General features: G+C 36.1%; 1 protein-coding gene across 3 annotated transcripts in view; it reads right to left on the bottom strand.

Moving 5' to 3' along the window:
• The window catches only part of CRPPA (CDP-L-ribitol pyrophosphorylase A), a 291157-nt gene that overhangs the window by 102589 nt on the left and 162517 nt on the right, over positions 1 to 26051 (bottom strand). For all 3 annotated transcript variants that reach the window (XM_055137285.1, XM_055137286.1, XM_055137287.1), the window contains one exon: positions 17753 to 17884. In XM_055137285.1, the coding sequence (XP_054993260.1) occupies positions 17753 to 17884 (132 nt within the window). The remainder of the gene's footprint in view (positions 1 to 17752; positions 17885 to 26051) is intronic.

The raw sequence follows: 26051 nt of genomic DNA, 5'->3' as shown, positions 1-26051 counted from the left end.
ATTAACCTTTCAAGTATGATAGAATTGGACTTTCAGATTATAAATTTTAATAATTACTCTTGAAATTTATGTTATAATGCAATGTGTAACTTCAGAAAAAAGCTAAAAATATTAAAAGGTAAAAATATGACTACATTTTCAAGTCTCAAAATATTTACATTCTATTATTCCATAATTATTAAATAATCATCCAATTTTATAATATGTCGATATAAATTATCTTACATATTTACTAACATTCTGTAGCTCTGTCGTCCCTTTGTTCATCAATTTGCTCTAGCGGGCACTGGTAATGTATCCATTGTTACTGGACTTGTTACTATTTATGGCATATCGAATACACCACAGGTATTTGCCAGGCTCTACCATTCAGGCAGGATACTCTCAATAGCTTGCTGGGATCTCCGGGAGGGACTAAGGAATCGAAGCCGGGTCAGCCTTGTGCAAGGCAAACGCCCTACCCACTGTGCTATGCTCCAGCCCTTTACTAACATAAAAATGATTAAATAACAAATTGTCTTAATCATAAGACCTAAACATCTCTCAAATGTTCTGGTCATTAATAAGATTACATTGGAGATTAAGATTTCAATATATGAATTTGGAGACACATTCATGACATAAAAAGACATAAAAAAGATAATAATACATATTAACTACCGAGCTGGTTCTGTACAAAAATTAGTGTTTGTTCACTCACACACACACACACACACACACACACACACACACATCACTCATGCTGTGGGGGAAACATATTACAATTTTCTTGCCAATATTTATTATCACTCATAAATATTGAGTTTTATGATACAAAGCTTAGAGATGTTGATATGAGACGAAGGGTGGCTATATCAATTTGGAAAGCTTTGGGGATATTTACTGATACTTTTCTTTACTGTGTATTTCAGTTAGTCATAAAATTCACTATTCACAAGAACAGTGAGTTACAAGAACAGAGAGTCTCTTGCCCGCACGCCTGGCTGTCTTCCCTGGGGCCCCTTGGAGGGGATGGGCTCCAGCTTCCCTCCCTGCCCTGAGCAGAGCTCCCATCATAAGACCACTGGAACCTAGCTACAGCCATGCTCAAGGCCCCTCTCCACACGTTAAGACAAGCCTCACGCATGAACGGCCGAGGAACCCAGGTGTGTGTAATCCTATCAACGGCAACATCCAGAGACTTAAAAGCAAGCTCCCAGAAGTGCTTATAACCTACTTTTCCTTCTGGAAGAAACTCACAAGCTACTGAGAGCTTCTTGCCCACATGGGACAGCCTCGCAAGCTTCCCATGGTGTATCTATATGCCAAAGCCAGTAACCAGCTGAATCTCATTCCCCTGACCCTGAAAGAGCCTCCAATGTGGCATCCTTGGGAAGGCCAACAAGAGAGAGGCTTCTAAAATCTCAGGGATAGGACGAATGGAGAGGTTACTGAGACCGCTGGAGCAACTCGATGATCAACAGGATTTCGTGATCGTGATCATGATTCACAAGAACTACTTACTATTTTGTCTTTGCACATGTGCTTCCTTATTAAAAAAAAAAAATTCCAAAGATACTAGCTGAGAAGATCTACAATCTCAAATGCAACATATACAATCTTACACGAGTCCGCAGAACCAGCCACTCTGGCAGCAGAAGGGAAAAGTTATTTCTCATTACTTATTTTAATAAATTTACCACAAGGGTCACATTTCTAATTGTTTAGTAAACCTCTGGGAAGTACATACCTATGATAATAATTAAACTAAAAAAAAATAGCTGTGCATTTCTAACATCTAATCAACCTGATAAACTCTTTCAGTAAAATCTCTCCCCTAGGGTCAGGGTTAAGGCTATAAATTCACTTTCTTAAAATGCCTTCTGAAACATAAAAAAGAAACAGGGACTCTATGGCATGGCTAAAAGAGCTGAGACCAGGCTTTGGATGCTGGAGGCACAGATTTGATTCTGGGGACCACAAGATCCTCCAAATACCACCTGAAGTGACCCCTGAAAAATCCCTTTGGAGCTGCCTTCCCACCTTCTCCCACCCAGCACCACAATGTTGTTCACCAAAGGGGAACAAGAAAAGTTCTTTTTTCCCAAGGACTTTTTTCTTTTTAAATCAGCAAAAATTAAGAAAAGAAGAAAGTACTGCTTTGGTTTTATTTGACTTACAAAAGTGTATTTTTGAAGAAAATGAAGAAAATCTCTTTTCTTGATGTTACTGGGAAATTCTGTGTTCTTTTTATTCATGAGACAAACAAAAGCCACATATTAGGGAACAACTTCATAAAACATGAATTTTTTTTTGAAATTACATAACCAGGTCATTAATTCAAAAACACAAAAAGCATTTGATAACATTTAATACCCGTTTATGCAAAAGAAAAAGAAAGAAAAGTAATGTAACCAACATAATAGGGACCATATAAAACAGACCACATAACACAATGTGAAAAATTCAAAGCTTTTCTAAAATCACAAATAAGACAAGAATGTCCACTCTCACCACTACTGTTTACTGTAGTGCTGGAAATACTTAAAAGAGCAATTAGATAAAGAATAGATATGAAAGGAATCCAAATTATAAGAAATTATAAATATTTTTGATAAACAACTTAGAGGACTGAAAAACATCTAGTAAAAAGACATTTAAATAATAAATACTGAAGTCACAAAATTCAAAATTACCATGAAAAATCTGCTTAAACTATTTTATAAATCCAGAGGAGAAATCCAGAAAATAATATTTACAGTCACAACAATATAAATTAAATACCTTGGGTATAAGTTAACCAAAAATTATACATACATATTTATATATATATATATACATTGAAACAATATATGTATGTAGCACTGTAACACTTTCATCCCGTAGTTCATGATTTGCTCAAGCAGGCATCAGTAATGTCTCCATTGTGAGACTTGTTACTGTTTTTGGCATATCGAATACGCCATGGATAACTTGCCAGGCTCTGCTGTGTGGGTGGGATACTCTTGGTAGCATGCCAGGCACTCCAAAAGGGATGGAGGTATGTATGTGTATATATATATATATATATATATATATATATATGTGTGTATATACATACATTGAACATTAAAAGATTAATATTGTTTAAATGGCTATATTAAAAAGCAATACACATATGTAGTGTAACTCCTATCAAAATCTTAATGGGATCTTAAAGACATAAAATTAAAAATCATAAAATTAATTTAGAAGTACACTGTAACACTGTAGTCCCGTTGTTCATCAATTTGCTCGAGCAGGCACCAGTAACGTATTCATTGTGAGACTTGTTACTGTTTTTAGCATATTGAATACACCACGGGTAGCTTGTCAGGCTCTGCTCTGCGGGCGGGATACTCTCGGTAGCTTGCTGGGCTCTCCGAGAGAGATGGAGGAATCGAACCCAGTCAGCCCTGTGCAAGGCAAATGCCCTACCCACTGTGCTATTGCTCCAGTCCACTAGAAGTATAAGGAACCCTAGATAGCACTGAAAAATATTTATGAGAAAAAAAGAACAAAAATGGAGGTACCACATTTTGACTTGAAATTATATTATTAAGTCATATTATTTAAACAGCAAAGGATTTTAAGAAAAGCAGACACACAGAACAATGGAACAAAGTTGTGAGACCAGAAATAAAACCAAACAACTAATACAAGACAAAGGAACACAGACCATACAATGGAGTAAGGAAAGTCTGTTCAATGGTATGGGGAAAACTGGACTGTCCATACAAAAAAATGAAACGGAAACATTAGCTAAAACCACACACAAAAATTAATTCACATATGAATAAAGACATAGCTGTAAGAGCTGAAAACAAAATAGATGAAAACAGGGATGGTCTCCTTAACATTACCCTTAGTGCATGTTAGGAAGACTTGACTCCCATTACAAGAGAAACAAAGCAAAAGTAAACAAATAAGATTACACCAAATTCAAAAGGGTTTTCACAACAAAAGAAATTTACATCAAAACAAAAAGACAGGGAGGAGCTATTCATTTATATTCAACCAGGAGTTGAACTATCCAAAATGCAGAGCACCCAATAAGACCTCCTAACTGAAAAAAATAACAACTCTGATTTACAATGAAGATATAAATAGACACAGCTCTACAGAATGCAAAATATATTACTAAGGGGCAAAAAAAAAATAGCTGTACTGTCTCTTATTTGTGGGAAGCAAATCAACATAGGAATGAGATGGCACTTCATGCCTGTGAAAAGACTTACCAAAAGAGAATAATCAAAGTTGTATAGGACATGGGGAGGATAGAATTCCTATACTCTGTAGGGAGGTCTTCAAGTAATGTATCCATTAGACTGATAGTATTGATGTTGCTCAAAAAATTAAAAATAGAGTCACCCACTTTTAGGATATTTTACCTCCTAATTACCCAAAAACATAAATTCGAAAAACTATACGCATCCCATAAATAGAATTGCACTATTTATACTGTCAAACATTATTTATAAATGTTTGTAAGAACTTGAAAGGACCTAAGTGTGCATCAACTGATATATGGATAAAATATTTTGACATAGAAACTACTTTTTAAAGGACAAAAGTGGGCTGGGAAGGCAGTAATGGGATTACTGTGCTTGTCTCGCATGCAATCAACACAAGTTTGATCCCTGACACTGCATACCACCAAGCAGAGACAAGAGTGGCTCCCCAAATCACCAAAAGTAAAAAAAATAAGATAGAATTCTATTAATTGGAACAACATGGGTCAACATATAAAGTATCAATAGTGAAGTGAGACAGAATAAGCACATACCATAGGATTGTACTCATATGCAATGCAGTGATAGACCAAAGAGGAACTCAAACAAAAATGAACCACAAAACTAGAAGAAGCCCTATTCTTGACCATCAGAATGGAAGGAAGGGATCGCCAACCAGGAAAAACATATGTTGAAGGACAAAACTGAATTTTCATTATCAAATATGTATCTATATGTATATATAGATATAATTTACATATATTTACATATTATATACATACAAATAAAGCAGTGCTATTTTAAATAAATACGTTAAAAGTGTTTACAGTTAACTGAAAAGTTTCTCTAAATGTAACACCATCTTCATTAATAAACTGTCATCAAATTTCAGAAAAACTTGGCATTACATATTTTAATCTTTTGGGGCCAAATGTTAGTATATTGCAAAGTGTTTGGTTTGCATCCAGCTGATTGTTTTGATCCCAGGCATTCCATATGGCCCCGGAAGCCTGCCAGAATTGATCCCTGAGTGCAAAGCCAGGAGAATACCTTGATTATTGCTGGGGTGGCCCCCCCACCCCGCAACAAAACAAAAAATTTGTTTTAATCTTGTTCCATAGCTAGCAAATTTTAGGAAAACTATGTGGCATTTTCATTTAAAACATATTTAGGAATCATACTGTTCTAGGAAGGAAGATGAGGTACCCTGGTAACATGTGCTGGGAAAAACAGTATCATCTGAAACTTGAATCAGGTAGAAGGCATGGAAGCCTTTGACAAAAAGGATCCATCTGGGGCTAGTGAGATAGCCCGGCAGATATAGCGCTTGCCTTGCATATGGGTTTAATCCCTGACATACTGTATGGTCCCTAAGCACCACCAGGATTGATTTCTGCACACAGCCAGAAATAAGCCGTGAGCATTGAGGAGTGTGGCCCAAAAACAGAAGAAACAAAAAGAACCCCAAGGACTCATCTGGAAAGGCATTGAGACGCAGAATTCTAGGTTCTAGCAAGAATGGATCCCAAGAGGAGAGGTGGCCTGCCACCGGAGAAGACGTTTCACAGCTTGTACAAAGGCCATGTGAAGAATATCTAAAAACCATCAACTGCCTCCCAGCTCTACTCTTTGGCAACCACCCTAACAATGAATTGCGGGTAGAGAAGGGCAGTTTAGAAAAAGTTTATATAAACTAAATCAGCAGGGGAAGAGTACGCACATGCCACCAGCGCCCAGGTTGACTGTGTCCATGCTGCCCGAGCAAATGTGGCCCTCACACATGCCCCCAAATCTTCCCTCTTGAGATGTGATCTTTCATGTTGGGATGTGTATTGGCTGTCTCCTTCGGGAGAAGCCCATGTTCTCTCTTGTGCACATATCTCATTAATCTTAACCTACCTCTCCTTCTTCTCTCCCTCCATCTTTCTGTTTCTGTCCGTCTCTCTGTATCTGTCTCTCTCTCTCCCTCTCCCACCCCCCGCCCCAACAAACTATATTTCACTGTGTAGTTTCCCTTCCATGTGGCTAACCTGGGTTCAATCCCTGACATCTTGTATGGTCCCTAAACAGCACCTGGAGTGATTTCTGAGCACAGAGCCTGAAGTAAGCCCTGAAATTCTTTTCTGTGATGGAAAGATGTTGATTCCAATATGTGTGGGTAATGACAGTCACACCCACCTCCCAAAATGATCACCATGTTGACTCACCAACCAGCCCTTGTCTATTGATTCAGAATTAAATCTCTGAGGAGATGTAGGGCAAAAAATTAAAATTTAAAAAAATAAATTAATTAATTAAAATTCATGAAAACACCAGTCCCTAATGCTGAAAATTCTTGGGTACCCTTGGGAAGTGGGGAAGCTGAGTACACACACTGCCAAAATCCCAGCAGCTGTAGACACACCCCGCCAATACAGCCACACCAAAGGTTCAACTCCACTGCTTCGCTAGTATCGTCTACTGAGATGCCAAAATGCAAATAATCTCAGGTAATCCAGTGCCCAGGTTGAGAACTCTGGTCTCTTCTCAGCGTCAGGGTAGGAAGCTTCCAGAAGCCCAGCAGCATGCCCACCTTCCATATCTGTGACTCTATCAACTCATTGGCCCAGACCATAAATCCTGAGTTCTGTGGACCACACAGCCACATAGGCGGTCATGGGACACCTTTCAATTCCTCAATGCTGAAATTCTGGAGGAACACGCCAAGTTAGATAGAAAAGGAACAGAGAAGTCAGCTAAACTCAACAAACAAAAACAGTAGCACAGAAGGCTAAAGGAGCCACAAGCAGCTTAGTAAATTCTTCCGTGAGGAGTTAACAAACCCACAATGAGATATAACAATTTTCACATAAAAAAAAAAATCTGATGAGACACACAATAGAATCTCAGAACCAAGCACCTCGCTGCAGAGATGCCTTGAGACTCTGTGCCAGGCCAATTTCACCTGGGTGCCTCAGGCAGGAGCAGGTGTTGGCCCTCCATCTGCCCCCTAGGAATCCGGGCAGCTGCCATCTTCCAGAACCCAGTGAAAAGCCCAGTTACTTGGGATTAGTGACGGTAAACTCCAGGCCTCATGAGATAGGGGATGGGCTGCTCCTTCCTATCTCCCCACCCCTGTGGGCCCCTGGATGTCATGCCCACAAGCTGCCTCCGGCATCTATTTGAGCTCATTAACAGACCAAGAGACACACAGAAGAATCTTGGAATCAAGCAGCTTGCTGCAGAGATTTCTCCAGACCCTAATTATTTAAAATTTTAGATTTCTAAGTAGCATCTGCTTGTTCAGCAGGTTTGAGTGGTGGTGGGAAATTCAAAATAATCGGGGTTGAAAGGTGTGATGGTCATAGGACTGGCATCAAAATATTGAATGCAATCCATTATTGTGAACAACTTTATGAAAATAAAAGAAAATATTGTTTATACTTGCACTGTATCACTGTTATCCCGTTGTTCATCAATTTGCTCAAGCGGACACCAGTAACATCTCTAATGTGAGACTTGTTGTTATTGTTTTTGGCATATTGAATACACCATGGGGAGCTTGTCAGGGTCTGCGTGCATATTTATACGTATTGACTTTAATATTGGAGCTTTGTTAGGTAATCAATTTCAAATCTAGAATTGTATCAAGAGTTATGACTTTTGTCTACGTTAAAATAATTTTTTTAAAAAAGACAAAATGTCTGGATAATACTAGAACTGACCTTCCTTTCCCACAAAGAGTATTTCCTTGCTTTAGTCTGAGTACACAGTTCCCCATGAAATCCAGTGCCAGACATTATCTCCCACTCCATGCAGAGCAAGTGGACCTCAGGCGCAGCTTGACAGCTGTCTCCTGGGGCTGGTGAGATGTGTGCAGTGCAGGGGCTGGTAGCAGACTGCTATCACTCTTAAATCTCCCAGGCACTTCCTGGGTGACAGAGATGAGTAGAAAAATAAAAAGAAAGTGGGAGATTTTTTTCATCCTGAGGCCATGGCCACTCTCTCCCCCACTTTACATAAGACACCTGGGAACCTCCACTAGAAACCTCCTTTCTCTTTGTGGACCAGAACTGAAAAATCAAAAACTACGTTTTTAGTAATTTCCTTCACATATTTCTCTCTTTTTCCCTTCTTCAAAAGTCAGAAAAATACTAAGTCTGTGTAAATGTTGAGATTTGTTAAATTAAAGAGACCACCCTCCATGAGTCTAAATCCTTTAATTGCACCAAAACATCTTAAAAGTGAAGTCAGAAGTTTAATAAAAGAATATAAGGATTAAGGTGGTGAAGAATATGGCACAATTACTTTAAAACCTAGTATTATGTGTGTGTGTAAATACAGATATATATAATCTTATTCTCATTTAAATTCAAAAGTAAACAAAGCAAGTCAGAAGCATGAAATATTTTGACTTTTCACTAAAAAAATCTAGAAAAATAGTCACATTAGAAAATTATAAATGCATATAGTCATACGTTAAGTAAAATAACTTTGTATGTGGGACTGGAGCTACAGCACAGCGGGTAGGGTGTTTTCCTTTCATGTAGCCGCCTTGGGTTCGATTCCTCCGCCCGTCTCGGAGAGTCGGCAAGCTACTGAGAGTATCCCACCCATACGGCAGAGCCTGGCAAGCTACCCATGGCATATTCGATATGCCAAAAACAGTAACAACAAGTCTCACAATGGAGACGTTACTGGTGCCTGCTCGAGCAAATCGATGAGCAATGAGATGACAGTGACAGGGACGGAAATTTGTATGTAGTTTGATATTTGGTAGGTCATACCTTTTCACAATACCATCCCCTCAGGAGAAGATCAAAATCAAATTTTGTTGCTGTTGTTGTTGTGGTTTGGTTTGGACTAATTTGGTTTTAAGTCCACACCTGGTTGTACTCAGGGCCTACTTGTCCCTCCATGCCAACCATATGCCATGTTGGCAGGGCAGGGGGGTTACCTATTGTACTGTCTCTCAGGCTCCAATTTATTTTTGATTATTGAATTAATTTATAGTAAAAATAGAGTACAATATTGGCTCAAACCTGCAAAAGGAATGTAAGGATGTATTATTGGATGGAATAGGGATTAATGACCCTTATTGCAATATATTTCCCACTTCTCCAATTTCAACTTTCAGATCTATTCACTAAAATTGAACACCCTAACTTTGAATAATTTTAATGAAAAAGTTTTAGTAATAAACAATGATAAAGCAAGTCCATTAATTTTTTATTTCTAAACTTCATAGTTAAAACTTCATAGAGTAAAAGGTCTGCAGCACAGTTGTGAAACCTAATACGGAGTTTTACACATAAACACAAATTGAGAATTATTTTTAAAAAGTAAAAAGAATAAAAAAGCTAAATGTTAAAATATATTTATTTTAGCTGAAAAATGGCAATTTATCTGTGACATTATTTGAACACCTTTCTTATATTCTTACTAATATTTCCACATAACAAAGTGTTAGAAATACATACAACATAAATAATAATAACTGAAACCAAAAATAATCATGAATGGTATCTTTGTGTAACATCTGTGTTTTTTCCTATCCACTATTATCCATATTCTAGGATTTACCATAGATGGGAGTAGATGACTCTCCCCCATCTCCCTGTTCTTCCAGGATCCCAGCAGTCACACTATGAAATTCCCCTGGCGCCACATAAGCTCACTAAAGGCCATGATCCAGAGACACAAATAAATCTTGGAATAAAGCAGCACACTGCAGAGATGCCCCCAGAACCCCCAGCAGGCTGTCTCATCTGGGGCACCCCAGGGGGTGGGGGTGAGGCCACTAACCTCCCAAACAGAACCCTGCCAGCCAAAAACCTCCAGAACCCAACCGCCTCCATGCTCACAACTGATTTCCACAGTCTCAGGATGACCCACATTCATGAGAATGAATCCACTGAAAAACTCAGGAATTCGGGCTTTGTGACTGAAATCTCTAGGCTCTCACAGAACTAGAAATTGGCAATCACCTCCCATCTCTCTGTTCTTCTGGGAGCCTGCAGTCACCACCATGAACTGCCTCTGGTGCCATATAAACTCATTTACAGCCATGATCCAGACACTCACAAAAAAATCTCAAAAGAGAGCAACATGCTGCAGAGATGCCTCCGGACCCCAAAGTCACCATCCAGTTAAAATGTTGACTCCAGCTGTATCACCCTATTTAAAATTTTAGAATTCCTTGAGCGACATCTCATGCACTACCCAAGTTAAGTACCAAGAGTAGCACACCACATTTAATGGACTGTAAAGCATATGGCAACCTATTTCAACCTACATTGTGAGGGTGAAACTAATACCATGACAGGCTGCAGCTAACATTAAGTCTCGACTAGGTCTCAGTTGCTGTTTCCCCAAACCAGGACTTGCAGTTTCTGGTAAACTCCCAGTTGAGTAATTTGCCGAGATAAAGAACTGGGCAGTTGGGTCTGGCCGGTCATGAGGGGTCACTGCACCCTCCTTAGAAACTCTTACGAATCATTGCCTAATTGTGACCACCATTATAATAGGGCCAATGCTAAAAATAACCCAGTATATAGACTGTTTTTAACTCTGAACCCTATATAAACTGCATGTGATTTGGAGTCAGGGTCCTTGTCAAGACTCCACTATGTAGGATAAGACTTCGACCCTAGCTCAAGATAGTGCAGGCTCAGAATAACAATACAGTTCCTTTGCTTTTGCATTATTGTGTGTGGACTGGGTCTCTCAACATTTGGGGATCTGAAAGCCAGGCATAACAATGTGTGTATATGTGTGTTTGTGTTTGTGTGTGTGTGTGTGTTTGTATGTCATGTATGTATTAGCACAGGATAAAAAAATAATAATAAGTCTTTTCAAATCTAGTTGAATGACTCATAAAAATATGATTTCAGATTTAAAAATAAAGATAAACAAAACCTACAGAAAACTAGAGGTGGTCTATACACAACACATTTTATTTCAATATACAACATATTTTAGTTCCCACATATATTAGAATAATCCCACATATCATAGAAACCTCTCCATTATGGAGGGACTAATTATTCAGTATGGTCTTTCAGATTACTTGATACATTATTTTTCCTACTTTATTAATCAAAATATCAGAAATTATAAACACACTGAATAATCTTTTTTTCAACTTTTTAATGATAGTAATTAAAGAGCAGAAGTTTTGCTAGCAACACATAGAAAATCACATAACTCCCAATAAAGTCAACAAAGTTACTATGTAGTAACTTCATTGGTTTATTTATACTTTTTAATAGGGGTCATACCTAGAGGTAGTTAGTGGGCACCTAGAGCTACTCCCAGTGGTACTAGGTGGCCTGGGAGAGGTAACTCCCTTGGATGCTCAGCTAGGCAATGCTAAGAATGAAGTGGGGATATGTGGTACTAAGATTAACCCAATAATATTGTTGTTAAAAGTCACTACATTTAGGTATACTGTTATGTTATGCATCAATAACTAACTAATACTGTATTCAAATTAAAAACTTTCCGTGGTTATTTTACCCATAATGATATTCCTTTTATTAAAAAAAATAAGAAAAATCTATAGCAGAATTTTAGAACCATATCTTCTTTCATACAGTAAAAAGCAAAAGATGTATATAATCTGAGGAGAAATCAGAAATTCATTTTATTTAAATGTGTCTAAGAATAAGTGGATATTGATAATTTCTAATCACTATGCCAAGTAGTATTAACCAAACTTTCTAAAGACAGTTTAATTTTCAAATTTATACAATCTTGAGTTTTGTATTTGTATCTTTTATGACCATATTTTTCCAAAGATGGACTAAATTTAAAGAATAAAAGACAAAACAATATTGAGGGTTAAAAATATTTAGTCTCATAAACAATCCTACATCGAAAATTGAAGGAAGGTTGATTAGCCTGAGCAGGGTATTATGAGTTTCTGTAAACAGATTTGGTGCTGCATGTTTGGTGTATATACCATGTGATTCAGTGTCATGGAAAGTAGTGTGTTTACTAAATAATTCCTAGTTAAATTCCAAGTAATGACTCATTGTAGGAAGGAAAGTTTCAACCTAACTCATATTGTCCTTTTTAAAACTGCCTTCTGCTACTTGATAGCAGACTATCTGTTCTCCCAGTTATCATGTACAATTAGAGAATGACCCACAGGTCTAGAAAACATAGAGCAAATGGGGTTAAACTGAGAGGAGGGGAAATGGTGTTAGTTGTTTACTCTAAGTTTAGATCGTTTGGTACAGTTTTCCTAGGACAATTGGACCTGTTTGTATATTTCTTGATCATTCTTATGAATTAACCTGAGGTTATTACAAACAGACTTTATAGAAAAAAAAATTCTGGATGTCCTTGACAGAACAAACAAAAATTTCTAAACACAGGCAGTAGAAAATGAGTATTGAGCTCATCAAGTAGAGAAGTTCTGGTTATACTTGTAACAGAAGATCAATTTACACCATTTTTATCTAATTTAATGTTGTTGCCCAAACAATCTCATTTCATTATTCCAGATTCTACTTTGAAGGTTTGTAAAGGAGTCTCATAAGTCTTTTAAATGATTGGGGATGTTTTCTGCTTTTGCTTTGCATAAAAAAAAATTACAGAACCACTTTGGTAACTTTCTTCCATTCAGCCATAGCTGTGATTGTAAGCAAGCAAGAAAAAATGGCATTCAGAATCAATCAAGGAAAAGTTCAAGGAGCTCTTTAGCTTCACCTTTTGACCTCTCTATATAAAGTTTGGTTTTCTCAACCTTGCTGACTGGTACAGTAGAAACCAGTGACCCTCTTTCTTATGAAAATATTATTTTACACAGACCTGTTTTTCATTATATAAAATCCCATGGAATGACAATTCAAAAGAGAAGAAAGAAAAAAATAGATAGAATCAAAGAATACACACTCCCTGATGTATTTTCTTTAAACTTTGTCTAATAGATGCTAGTAACTCTCAATATGGACTGAATTCTATGCCCACTACAAATTCATATGTTGAAATGTTTAGCTCCCAATGTGATGCATTTGAGAGGTGTCTAGGTCATGAGGATAGAACCTTCATGAATAGATTTAGGTTCTAATTCTAAAAGAGACCCCAGAAAGGCTCACCTTCTACATAGAAAATATGATATGAGAAAATGGCAATCTGCAACTTTGAATAGGGCTCTCATCATCCAAGCACTCCAATCCTGACTGACTCAAGAACTCTGACAAATAAATTTCTATTTTATTTATTTATGCTCCCCAAACAGAAAATTTTATCATGGACTTCAACAATAACTCACAAGATAAAGCTTCTTCTAACATTAAGGAAAATGTGGAGAAATTTAACTGAAATATTATATAATTAAAAACATTTGTCAGCATTTGAATTATTCAATTATCAGTAATTGATGACTAACAACATTGCAGAACATTTACAAACTCTAAAGATGCACTCAAAGATTCCAAAATAGATTCTTCCATAAAAGTACACAGAAATATAAGCAAAATAGAATGTGCAAATTATATAAAGCAATAAACTAAAGCAAATTAATTATATCCAATATTCTAAGGCAAAAATATGGAACACAGAACGAATCAAATTTAAATTCAATAGAATTTAAATTCACATACCAAAATACATTCACATACAAACATACAAAAATACAAATAAAACATACAAACATACATATGAACAAGACATAAACACACTTATTAGTAGGATTATTTATTAAAAATAAGGGTAGGAATTATTAATAAGTGCAAATATCATAAACAGCAACACTGAAGTGTGGCCTCCAAATCAAGACTATATTATCAGAAATGTCACATATAATTAGGATCTTTTAAGCTGGGAAGACCTTACACAGATTACATATATGAAATTGAATCCAATATATGTTTTCTTCCCAAGGAGGGGCTATGTTTGAAAATATAAAAAGTCTTCATTGATTAAAGACTCAAAAAGATATCACTGTATCACTGTAACATTGTCATCCAGTTGCTCATCGATTTGCTAGAGTGGGCACCAGTAACATCTCCATTGTGAGACTTGTTGTTACTATTTTTGCCATATAGAATACACCATGGAAACTTGCCAGGCTTTGCCAGGTGGGCAAGATACTCATGGAAACTTGCCAGGCTCTGCCGGGTGGGCAAGATACTCTCGGTAGCTTGCCAGGCTCTCTGAGAGGGGCGGAGGAATCGAACCTGAGCCAGCTTCGTGCAAAGCAAACACCCTACCCTTTGTGCTATCACTTCAGCCCTGGAAAATATACACAATAACTATTTGTGAAAACACTTTAGTGACAGTAATGGAGAAAAAGCTAATAATTTTAGGATGCAAAGTCCAACATATGATCACAGAAGAACTTTTTTTCACAAAACACCATAGAACGTATAAAATAAAACACTTTTTTCACTGAACAATAAAAAAAACTCCATTAATAATCTTATATATCCTTAGGGATGAGAGAATGCTTATGAAGTAGACACTTGAAATGTTGGGAGACAGTGATCTGAGTGGGATAATTAGTGCTGAACATAAGACTATTCGGAGGTAGTGGTTATTTTACCTGTAATATATTTTGTGGGGAGCTTTCATAAGTTCCCTCTAGGGAATATCAGTTGTATGTCTTAGTTAAAGGTTCATAAAAGCAAGTGAAAAAATTTCCTTTGTTGCCAGTTTGGGGAGATGAAGTGCTAATTAAAGATTTGTAACCTGTGACCTCTTCTTCATTACAGTCAAACTCTATTTGCTGATGCATCTCAAAGATTTACCTATTAGCCCTTTTTTCCTAATTACAGATGAATACCCTAATGTATTTTGGTAAATACGCTTTATCAGTGGTAATTTTACCTTTAAATACAAAGGAATTATTTTACTTTTGACAGTTTGTTGAGTTCAGAAGAGTTAATTCCCACCTGTGACTGAGGGTAACAGTATGTCCTTTTTTTTTTACAATAGTCACATACTGAGAAACTCCTTAACTATGATTAAGAAGATACAAGGAAAATCTAGGTAGTCTTTCTTTACTTTGGTACACATACCTTGAAGGGTCTACTCCTTCCCATTTGGTTTAGCTTACTAAAGAGCTTCCTTAGCTCTGAGACTGCGCAAATACTAATTATGAGAACCTAAGCACTGTGTTCCACACAGATATACTACTCAGCTACAAGGAAAGATGAAATCATGCAATTTGCTGGAACAAATGTATCTAGAAGGTACCATGCTGAGTGAAGTAGTCAGGAGAAGGACAAATACAGAACGATCTCCCTTATATGTGAAATATAAAGAAATATAGTATGGAAGCAACAAACGGTCAATATTAATAGATTTTGAGAGTTCACCTACAGAACTAAGTTTACCAAGAAAGAGGAGAGGTGAGTGATGCAAGGGGTCTCGAGACACTGGAGGAGGGATGTTGACACTCTGGTGGTGGGAGTAGTGTTGGTACAAATTATGCCCAAGACTCCATTATTAAAAGTATTCTAAGGCATGGTTCTAAGTAGTACTGTCGTCCCGTTGTTCATCGATTTGCTTGAGCAGGCACCAGTAATGTCTCCATTGTGAGACTTGTTGTTACTATTTTTGGCATACTGAATACACCACGGGTAGCTTGCCAGGCTCTGCCGTGCGGGCAGGATACTCTCAGTAGCTTGCGGGGCTCTCCGAGAGGGGCGGAGGAATCGAACCTGGTTCGGCTGCATGCAAGGCAAATGCCCTACCCACTGTGCTATCGCTCCAACTGTAGGTTACGAATAACTTGTAGGTTACAAATAACTACGTGTTTTTAATACCTTGTTGGATTTCCAGTCAATGGCTTATGGATGACTATGACCTGCATGTTATATCAATTATATTCACTAGAAATCCAACAAGGTATTAAAAACACATAACTATTTACAGCCTACAAGAAAATTAAGGTTCCTCAATAAAGGAGGTCAAGATTAGCTAGGCATTTGATGTCATTAGAAGCAGCAGAGTTGAAGAGCAAAATGAAGTATCAGATCTCTGCTGAAGGAAACACATCAGGGGGCACCATCTGGCAATGTACCTTCAGGGTTGGTTATAGAGAATAAAGATAAATGATGTCTGAGGTTCAGCAAGAAAGGAAGCACCTAGTCATTGAAGAGCAAATCAGATAACTTTATTCCTACATCCTGATGCTTACACCATCATCACTCACACCATTCCTCTACCCTGCCTTCTTTAAAACTCTCACCATTAAGGGTAGTATGAGCTAATAGGAATGCTCTGCACCCAGAAAAGTCTGACTCAAAGGTTGGTTCGTACAGGCCAGAGAAATTTGAATTAGTTTTAAAATTTCCTATCTTCATGTCTGTCCTAAGAGGGTAATAATGGGAATTTATACATATATACATACATATATACACATATATATGTAAGCATGCTTATACTTAAAGTACTTATCACACTCTTCATTACCTATTTTCAAGGAAAATCAAATCAAAACAAAAGGAGATATCATCTTATACCACTGACAATAGTTTATCCCAAAAAAGAGTGAAAATAACCAGTGTTGGCAGACATGCTATGAAAAAGGAATACTTATATACGTTTAGTGAGAATAACCTCTGGTTCAGTCTCTGTGTAAAGCAGTTTGGAGATTCCTCAAAAATGTGAAAATAAAAGCCCTTTATTTCCATGTGATTCCATTACTTGGCATCTACCCCAAAACACAAAAAAGCATTGACTGTATCACGATCGTCCTGTTGCTCATTGGTTTGCTCGAGCGGGTGCCAGTACCAGCTCCATTTCTCCCTGTCATGTTCAGAGAGGTGAGGCCCATTATTGTTACTGTTTTTGGCATATTGAATATGCCACGGGTAGCTTGCTAGGCTCTACCGTGCGAGATTCTGTATCACTCTCTTCCGGGAGCTTTGTTTTATAGTTTCTGGATCTTGGCTGTTAATGAAATTACATGGCGGCACCTGGGGCAATTTGTGGGAGTGACTGTCAAGCTACTAGAAAACTGGGGATCTGGGTGGAGGAGGCATTAATTGGAAAAAAAGATATTCACATCAGTCCAGGATTGGAGCATGCCTAAAGTGATTTTTTACTATAGAAAACTTAACTTTTACTGGGCATTTGTATTTTCATTTCCTAAATTTGATAATCCTATATACAATATATAAAATGAAGTATTTTCCAATTTATATCTTAATCTCTCACATCAGTACACTATTTCTTTTCCCTTTTCCCATAGAATCAAGAGGTCTGCTTACCGCAAAAATAAGAATAGGTGAGAAAATTTTAGTTAATATTTTTCTTATCATTTCTTTGACAAGTTTTCACCATAAAAAACTGTAGTTTGGGGCTGGAGTGATAGCACAGCGGGTAGGGTGTTTGCCTTGCACGCGGCCGACCCAGGTTCTAATCCCAGCATCCCATATGGTCCCCTGACCACCACCAGGGGTAATTCCTGAGTGAAGAGCCAGGCGTAACCCCTGTGCATCGCCGGGTGTGACCCAAAAACAAAACAAAACAAAACAAAACTGTAGTTTATGAAACATACACTCTGATTAGACTAGTATTTTACTCACCTGTGGGTAATGTATGAGAAGGCCAAATAGTAAAATATTTGCTTTTTTCACCTCCTGTGCATATTCTCTGATTCTCATGAGGTTTTCCATTTTCTGACCAAAAGGTATTGATTTACATTCCAGAAAATGAACCTATAAAATATTACAAAGGTAATATTAGAGTACCACTTTATTTTCTTTGAAAAACATAACACTAAACTCAAAGAATAGTTATAACAATGTAAAATTTATCTTTTTTTGTTAATTACTCATTAAATATTTCAATGCTAACTTTAATAATAACAGTGAGCCCTCCTTTTAACAAAAATTCTATAATTTCTCATCGAGCACACATTTTGAAAAGCATAAAATACTAATATTCTATATCTATTTATATCACACTATAATGTATAGAGTATATATGTCATCAATTCATCCAATATAATAACTTGTAATTAAAAATTAATATATATGATTAATTATATGATTAATATATATGATACCAACTTAATAGTAAGCAGACGTTACTGGTGTCTGCTCAAGAAAATCACTGATCAGTGGGATGACAGTGATACAGTGAGTCTTCTCTTAGAGGGTGGGTCCAGCGTTCGCTGGTCCTGGCTAGTGAGGGTTAATTAGATTAAAGGAAGAAATTGAGGGCTCTTTAGTATTTCCTTCAGGCTCTTTCTGTAGGGAGGGCTCCTCAGGGTCTGCTGCTGCAGAAGATTTTAAACAGGTCTTGCTTTCTGTATCCACAGGTGGGTCAGATTTAGGACTAGTGGCTTTTAAAAAAAATATTTATTTATTTATTTATTTTCACTCTTTTTTTTTTTAAATCACACCCGGCGATGCTCAGGGGTTACTCCTGGCTCTGCACTCAGGAATCACCCATGGTGTTGCTCAGGAGACCATATGGGATCCTGGGAAGTGAACCCAGATCAGCCAATTGCAAGGCAAATGCCCTCCCCACTGTACTATTGCTTGGGCCCCAGAACTTTAACACTTCACAGAAATTTCATTGCCATGATGTGGGAGGGGGGCTGTTTCCTAGTCTACCTGCCTACATCTGGACCAGTGGGAGGGTAATCTGGAAAACTGATGATTCTAGAAGTTTCTAGCCTGGAGAACCGGAGGACATAATGTTACCCTCATCTAACACAGAAGAATCCAAAAGAGCAATATTTATTCCACAGAAAGAACAGCACTGAATTTGTTGTGTAATATCTAGTAAGGAGGAGAGCCTGGCAAGCTATCGAGAGTATCCTGCCTACATGGAAGAGCCTGGCAAGCTCCCCGTGGCGTATTCGACATGCGAAATACAGTAACAATAACAGGTTTCATCCCTTTTCCTGAAAAAAGCCTCCAATCGTTGGGAAAAACTAGTAAGGAGAGGCTGCTAAAATCTCAGGGCTGGAACAAATGAAGATGTTACTGGCACCTGCTCCCGTAAATCGATGAACAACAGGATGACAGTGATACAGTGATATATGATTACACATATAATAAAATATTAGAATATGTACATGTATTAAAATTCAAGGAAGTATTTAAATATTAATCACAGAAAATTTGAAATAATTCTTTTTAAAGTAAAAAATGAGATTCTAACAAATACTGATTTAATTCTTAAGGTAACTTCAGAAAAAGGTGCTTCCCTAGTTAAGAACTGGAATCTAATGCCCAATAGCTGCAGCAAGAAATGTACCTATTTGTTATGAGTCTTCTGAAAAGATGGCTGGAGAGCTGGTACTGCACATAGAACACTTGGCTTGCATGCAGCCCACCCAATTAGATCCCTGACCGCAGATGTAGTTTCCAAACCCAGTCAGAAGTGATCCCTGAGCACAGAGGCCCCAGAGACTGAAGTAAGCCCACAATACACTGGGTGTGGCAAAAACAGAGGCTCATCTGTCATTTCCCCTGCTCTTCCCTCTCCTATGTTTTCCTTCCCTCACCCTTGAGAAACCAAAGGGGAAGTTGGGTGGAGGAAAGAGGTTCTATCCTACCTTGCGAGGATGACTTCAAGAGTTCAATCCAAAGAACAGGTTGAACATGTCCACCTTTGCTGAATCATGCATTTTTCTACAAATGTGGGCAAATTAGTCTCATAATGACTTATTCTAGTCTTATGAGTTTGAAATATTGAGTTAAACTTAAAATTTAACTCCCATAGCAATTAAAATTGCTAGCAGTGGGCTTGCCGGCAAAAAATATGCTAATTCTTCAACTTAAGACAATTTTGATTACTGTAGTCAGAATATATAGTTCTTAGCCCCATGTCAGCTAAAGAACACTCTCCTTGAACTATGCATATCATGAAATTCCAGTCATAATGCCCAACGTATTTTATATATGCTGTATGCTCTGACTTGGGCAACGTCTTACTAAAAAAAACTGTCTAGAAAGAAAGCTAGACAAACATTTCTTATTTCATACACTATAGATTTTTCTGACAAATTTTAGATTTTGTATGAGCTCCTACCAAAAGTAGGAACATAAGGAGGGAGTTTGTAGAAAAAAATAGTAAAAGGAACAAAAGACTAATTTGTTTAGTTATTGCAGACTCCAGAGAGATTTAAACTGCACAGAAATGAAAGAATGGAAGTTCCTGCAATAGATTAATTGGAGAAGGAGTAATGGCTATGACACAACTGGGAATGGAGCTCAGCACGTAGAAGCTGCAATTAAATTTGGCCCAGGAAGAAGAACAACCTGCCAGGAGTTGTGGAACCTCTAGGAAGTGAGAGCTGGGAGCAGGCACTCACTTGAAATTTTCCTGAGAGTCTAAAATTAATAATTAATGTAGGCTAATTACATTAATTATTCATTGTAAGAGTGCATAACAATTTTGAGAGTCAAGGATGGTAAAAGTAAAACTTTAGAAAAGAATAAATTATAAATGAGAATGTTCAAGGGATAATTAAAGTGTGCAAAAGCTGTTTTTTGTTTTGGAAGACAAAAATAAGAAATTTTGTCCTTATTTAACTTATAATTGGGTATATTTAAAAAGTAATGGCATTTGTTTAAAGCATAGCACAACTATATTTCAGAGTTTCTGAACTTGCAGAAGGAGAGAAGGAAGGTGCAAGAAAAAAATTAAGTAGACAAAAAAAAATAACAAAACAGTGGGCTATAACAACAACAAATACAATAAACTTGTGTAAGACATGGGATTATAGAATAATACACATACTTTCTCAGAATACTTTGTAAATAAAAACAAAATTATGTTATGGGATAAAATTACTCTTACAGAAACTTAGAAATGGATTTTAACCTTATAATATGTATAATCAGTTTGACAAAATATCAGCATGACAGTCAAATGTATCTCAAACATTTATTTCTTTTACTCAGTGAAAAAGACTGACAAATCAATGAAAAATAAGACTCTCCCACAGATATAATTTAAAATACTAATATGAAAAAACAAGAGCATATTATAGTACATGGTAAAAATAGTTTTAAACTTCTAAAAACATCAATTATCTATGTGTTCTAGAAAAAAAAGTTGATATAATAGCACAAGTCTTAGTTTTAAAAAGGGACAGGGATACAAAATCACAGCTGAGGATTGGGATAAGTCAGAGAAATGACAAGTCAGGAGAAATGTAAATAGCCTTCCCTTAATTAAACAAATAAATAGCCTTCTTCCAATAAATTAGCAAAACATTTAGTTTACATTTCATTCTGTAGATTCACTTAAAAGTACCCCACACCGGAGAGATATGATTTAATTTCTTCTCGAAATATTCATTAATTTGCTAAATAAAAATAGTAGTAAAAACAGTACTTCCCAACAGGATGCTATCTCTAAAGATTTTTATGCCTTACACAAAAAAGGTAAGTATATCTTCCCATTTCCCCCTACCCTCATAAAGAAGTTTCACTTTTTGAAGGTAGTAAATTCCCTCATATAAACCAATAAACTGCTTAAACATTTAACATGTGGGTAGTTTCATGGCTTTGTGGGTGGGCGAGGTTTCTAGTACTGAGAGTTTGGAAAAGGCTCTCTATGCCTCATGTCCAACATTCACTTCTACACATGCTTTATATTTGTCTAGTAACCATTTAATATATCCCTGGTCCCAGATGAATCCCAGTTTATATATATATATATATTTTAAAATACAATTTTCACTTGCCCCTAAGGACAGGTATATTAATTAAAGAACAATAATTATTGTTGAAACAATTATTGTTTAAAACATCAAGAATGCCCCACCACTCCACATTTAACACTTCCGTCTCATTCCAGAGTCCAAGTTCCCAAGAGGTGCTGAGAAGAGGGTTAGGATTCATGGTAGGAGGGAAATAGACTCTGTTTATTTTACTAAGAAGCAAATCAATTTGCAAAGCTTAAGTATATATCCAAATACTGCACTGCTTGCTTAATGACCACCAGAGTAGAAGGAAGGATACTTAAAATTAAAGTTCTGGTAATTATCAAATAATTAAGTTAGAAAAAAAATGGGTAGATAGACCAGAGGTTCTCTATATCCACACACTAGATACTGCAAAATTATCTACATATGTGTACAGAAAAATAAATTGTGTAAATTTAGCCCAAATCTTCAAACCATCACCTCTCAAAGAAGTATAAGGGAAATCTAATCATTGATGAAAAGGGCCAATACTAAGATCAAAGTAAGAGTTTATCTTAAGAATTTAAAAGATTTAGAAAATCTTTCATCTCACTTCAATTATTTATAAATGACTTAGATTCCATTAACAAAAATTACTGTAATTTAATGAATTGTACTTTAAAAAGAAAAAAGAATCAACTTTTAATATTGAGCCACTTCATTTTAGAACAAGTTTAAATCAATGCCATCATGAAATTCAACTTATAATTCTGATGAATAGAAGCTAATTAAGTTACAAACTATCATGGAAACTTAGAGTAAATGCTTAAAAACTCATTTGTAAATCTTAACAAAATAAAATGCCATCAAAACTAGTAGGTTGAGAAATAATAGCATTCAACAAAAGGTAGTAAATAAAATAAATTGTCTTTTGCATTAAAACATTAACCATACAAAAGATTTTAGTGCTTCTATTGATTCAAAAGATTTAGAAGTAAATGTTTTATAATATCAGTACAAATGCTGTTTGTGTACACATTTTGTTTTCAATCCTTATTTAAGAGATCAAAGAAACAAGTAATGCAACCAGAAGCTCACATTAAAAAGTCAATAGAGAAACATAACATTACTTTGAAACATCTAAAAACTAAATAAACTCACTTAAAAATAAACCATTTTTCCTAATTATTTCACAAGGTACTTTCTCCACTGAGAACATAACTTTGTCAATGTTGTATTAGTTTAATACTAGCTAGCATTATTCAATATAAACATAACCCTACAGTTATTTGTTTTTTTCTGAGAAAAAAGTCAGAAATTAAGCTATTAATATAAAAAGTTAATAAAATATGCATGTATGTGATTTTTCACCTAATGTGTACTTCTTATATTTTGGAAACTTGCCAAATTTTTATTTTATGTGATACATTTTTTAAAGCTTAATCAATCTATAGCTGTTAATATTATCACAAAATATATGGATGGATATAATAACTTTTAAAAAGAAAATAATGTTTTTATTTCACAAATAGAACTGGAGCAATAGCACAGCAGGTAGGGCATTTGCCTTGCATGCAGCCGACCCGGGTTTGATTCCTCTATCCCTCTCAGAGAGCCCAGCAAGCTACCGAGAGTATCCCACCTGCACAGCAGAGCCTGAGTAGCGACCTGTGACATATTCGATATGCCTAAAACAGTAACAACAAGTCTCACAATGGAGACGTTACCTGTGCACGCTTGAGCAAATAGATGAACAACAGTGCAACAGTGTTAGAATTTCACAAATAAAGATATCACATGTATTTATGTCATTCACTGCAAATTTCATTAAAGTACTTTCAGTTTATAAGAATAATTATTAGGATTTTATTCAAGTGTATTTGTAAGTGCATTTTGAAAATAAATTTCAATAATATTTAAAATGCAAAATAATTTTTAAAGCTTTTAAAATATGAAGGATATGGATTTTCAAAGTGAAAGCCAGATGCGTCAAAGACATTGCTAAAGTGATCAAAATGCAGGTATCAAAATGCATATGGAATTCAAGTTAGCACAGCTGACAGTTCATCCTGGGCCTTCTCTTAAATATAGTAAATTTTATTTAATGGCCTTAGTAATTATTTAATAATTTAAAAAATATTTGGTAACCTTAGGAATTAATAATAACTTTGTAACATTTTATACTCCCATTTATTTCATTATTGGAAAAATCAACCAAAAGCAATAAACATAAAAATAACTTATGCATGTTTCCCTACAATAACTTTCTATTAAATTTATCTAATAATACACAGACAAAAATAAAATCTGTCCTAATTTAAGAAGATATTAAAATCAATCTCAGAGAAAATTAAAATACCAAAAAATAATTTAAATCACAATACTCTCATTGGTGATTTGCTGAGTTGGCCTATTTTTTATTACAAGTAAATGCATGCTTTTCTTCAAAAATAAAACTTTTCCAAGAAAATTAAAATCTACAGCGTGCAATAGGAGAAACAAACTGACACAATATCATGGGTGGTCAAAAAAATTACATGGCTTAAAACTTCAATACTAAAATGGTTATTGACACTTAATGTTTACTTACATTAAATGTATTTCAATGGTTATTTAAGTTCAAATATATTAAAATTTAGAAAAAAAATCCAGAAGCCACACCTCCTCAACTACTCGTAATTATAGTTAACAAATAAATACCATACACAAAATTATAGATATAGAAAAGGTTATCATTGCAGAAAGTGCCAGTGTACAACACCGCATATCACTGCTGGTCAAATAATAATTCATTTGTTGTTGATGACAAATTTTAATGTCTCTATTGCATATTTTGTTTCCTTCTGAAATGTAACTGGGGCTGGAGAGATAGTAAGTAGGTAGGTTGCTTGCCTTGCATGCCCCGGACCCATTTGATCATCTATACTCCATATAGACTACTGAGCACTCCCAGGACTAATTCCTGAGTGCAGAGCCAAAAGAAAGCCTTGAGCTAAGTGTGACCCAAAAACTCAAACAGACAATCTAAAGGTTACTCCTTAAAAATTCTGCTGTGAAAAATTAGATTTCAAATAGATAAAACTATATAGTATTTGAAATAAAATAGAGGATTTTTTTGGTTTATATAAATACATTTTTTAACAAAATGGGCAAATACCAAAGTTTCTTTCCAAGTGGGAACAAGAGGAATCAGATTTATCTGTTTATCGAGACATGGAAAAAACAAAAACTTAACAACAAAGGAATCCCTGAGCATAGAAAAAAAAATTAAGGGAAGCCCAATATTTTACCCAACTTACTTCCTTAAAATGGTTTCCAGACATGGATCATGCTTGGTGAAAATATAAGTTTAAGAGTCTAAGGAGAGAATGATCATGGGCACTTACAAGCAGAGTGCCAGAAGGGAGCTCTAAAGGAGTCTGAAGTTGTTCAAATTAAAATACATATTTGAGGAAAGAATTTGAAGCTGGGGGAAGGGGCAAATGCACCTCCATAAATTAACAAGAAAGGTGTCCAATGCACTTTCACCATAAAAAATAGAAGTAGTAACAATAAACAGACTGGAAGCTGACCTGCTTTGTTACTCCATCATCCCAGGTGAGGTTTGCCTCTGGCTGGTATCATTAGACCTATTCTGAAGAAGCCCTCCCCCCTGGGTGGGTCCCAGCAGCCTCCACATCCAACTTACATCATAGTAAGGGTCCACATCACAGCCCCTGAAGTAGACAGATCTGTTCAACAAGTTATATGCTGCTCACATTTATTCTTCCTGTCATTCTGTGAGATCACAGAAAAGACTGCAACTTCTAGCTAATTCCTTACCACTTTCCAGGGAGTTAAGTCCAAAAACTCACTCCAAGCATCACAAGAATACTAGAAAAACAATGGAAAAAAACACGTAGAAACCCACTAAAATCCATCAGCAATAAAACTATCAATGAAGTACTAAACAATACCAATAAACTCTCAGTGTCTTAAATGACACTGTGATGAGGGTGTTCAATGAGTTCAAAGAAATGACAACACAATCAGCAAAGCACCTGAAAATATGAGTCGAAATTAAAAAGCTACTACAGTTAGAAATGACAGAAACTAAGAGCAAGGTGATAATATAAGACAGCCAACAGAAGCTCTGAACAGCAGAATAGCAGAAGCTGAGCAAAAGCTGTGGAGCTTCAAGACGAGGAGGAAACTAAGAGGAAACAACAGAAAGTGAAAAATAGGAAAGAAACAAA

Source organism: Sorex araneus, chromosome 1 (assembly GCF_027595985.1).
Source record: "Sorex araneus isolate mSorAra2 chromosome 1, mSorAra2.pri, whole genome shotgun sequence".
NCBI classification, from domain to species: domain Eukaryota; kingdom Metazoa; phylum Chordata; class Mammalia; order Eulipotyphla; family Soricidae; genus Sorex; species Sorex araneus.
The sequence above is the reverse complement of the archived record's forward strand: the minus strand, read 5'-3'. Positions and strand labels throughout refer to the sequence as shown.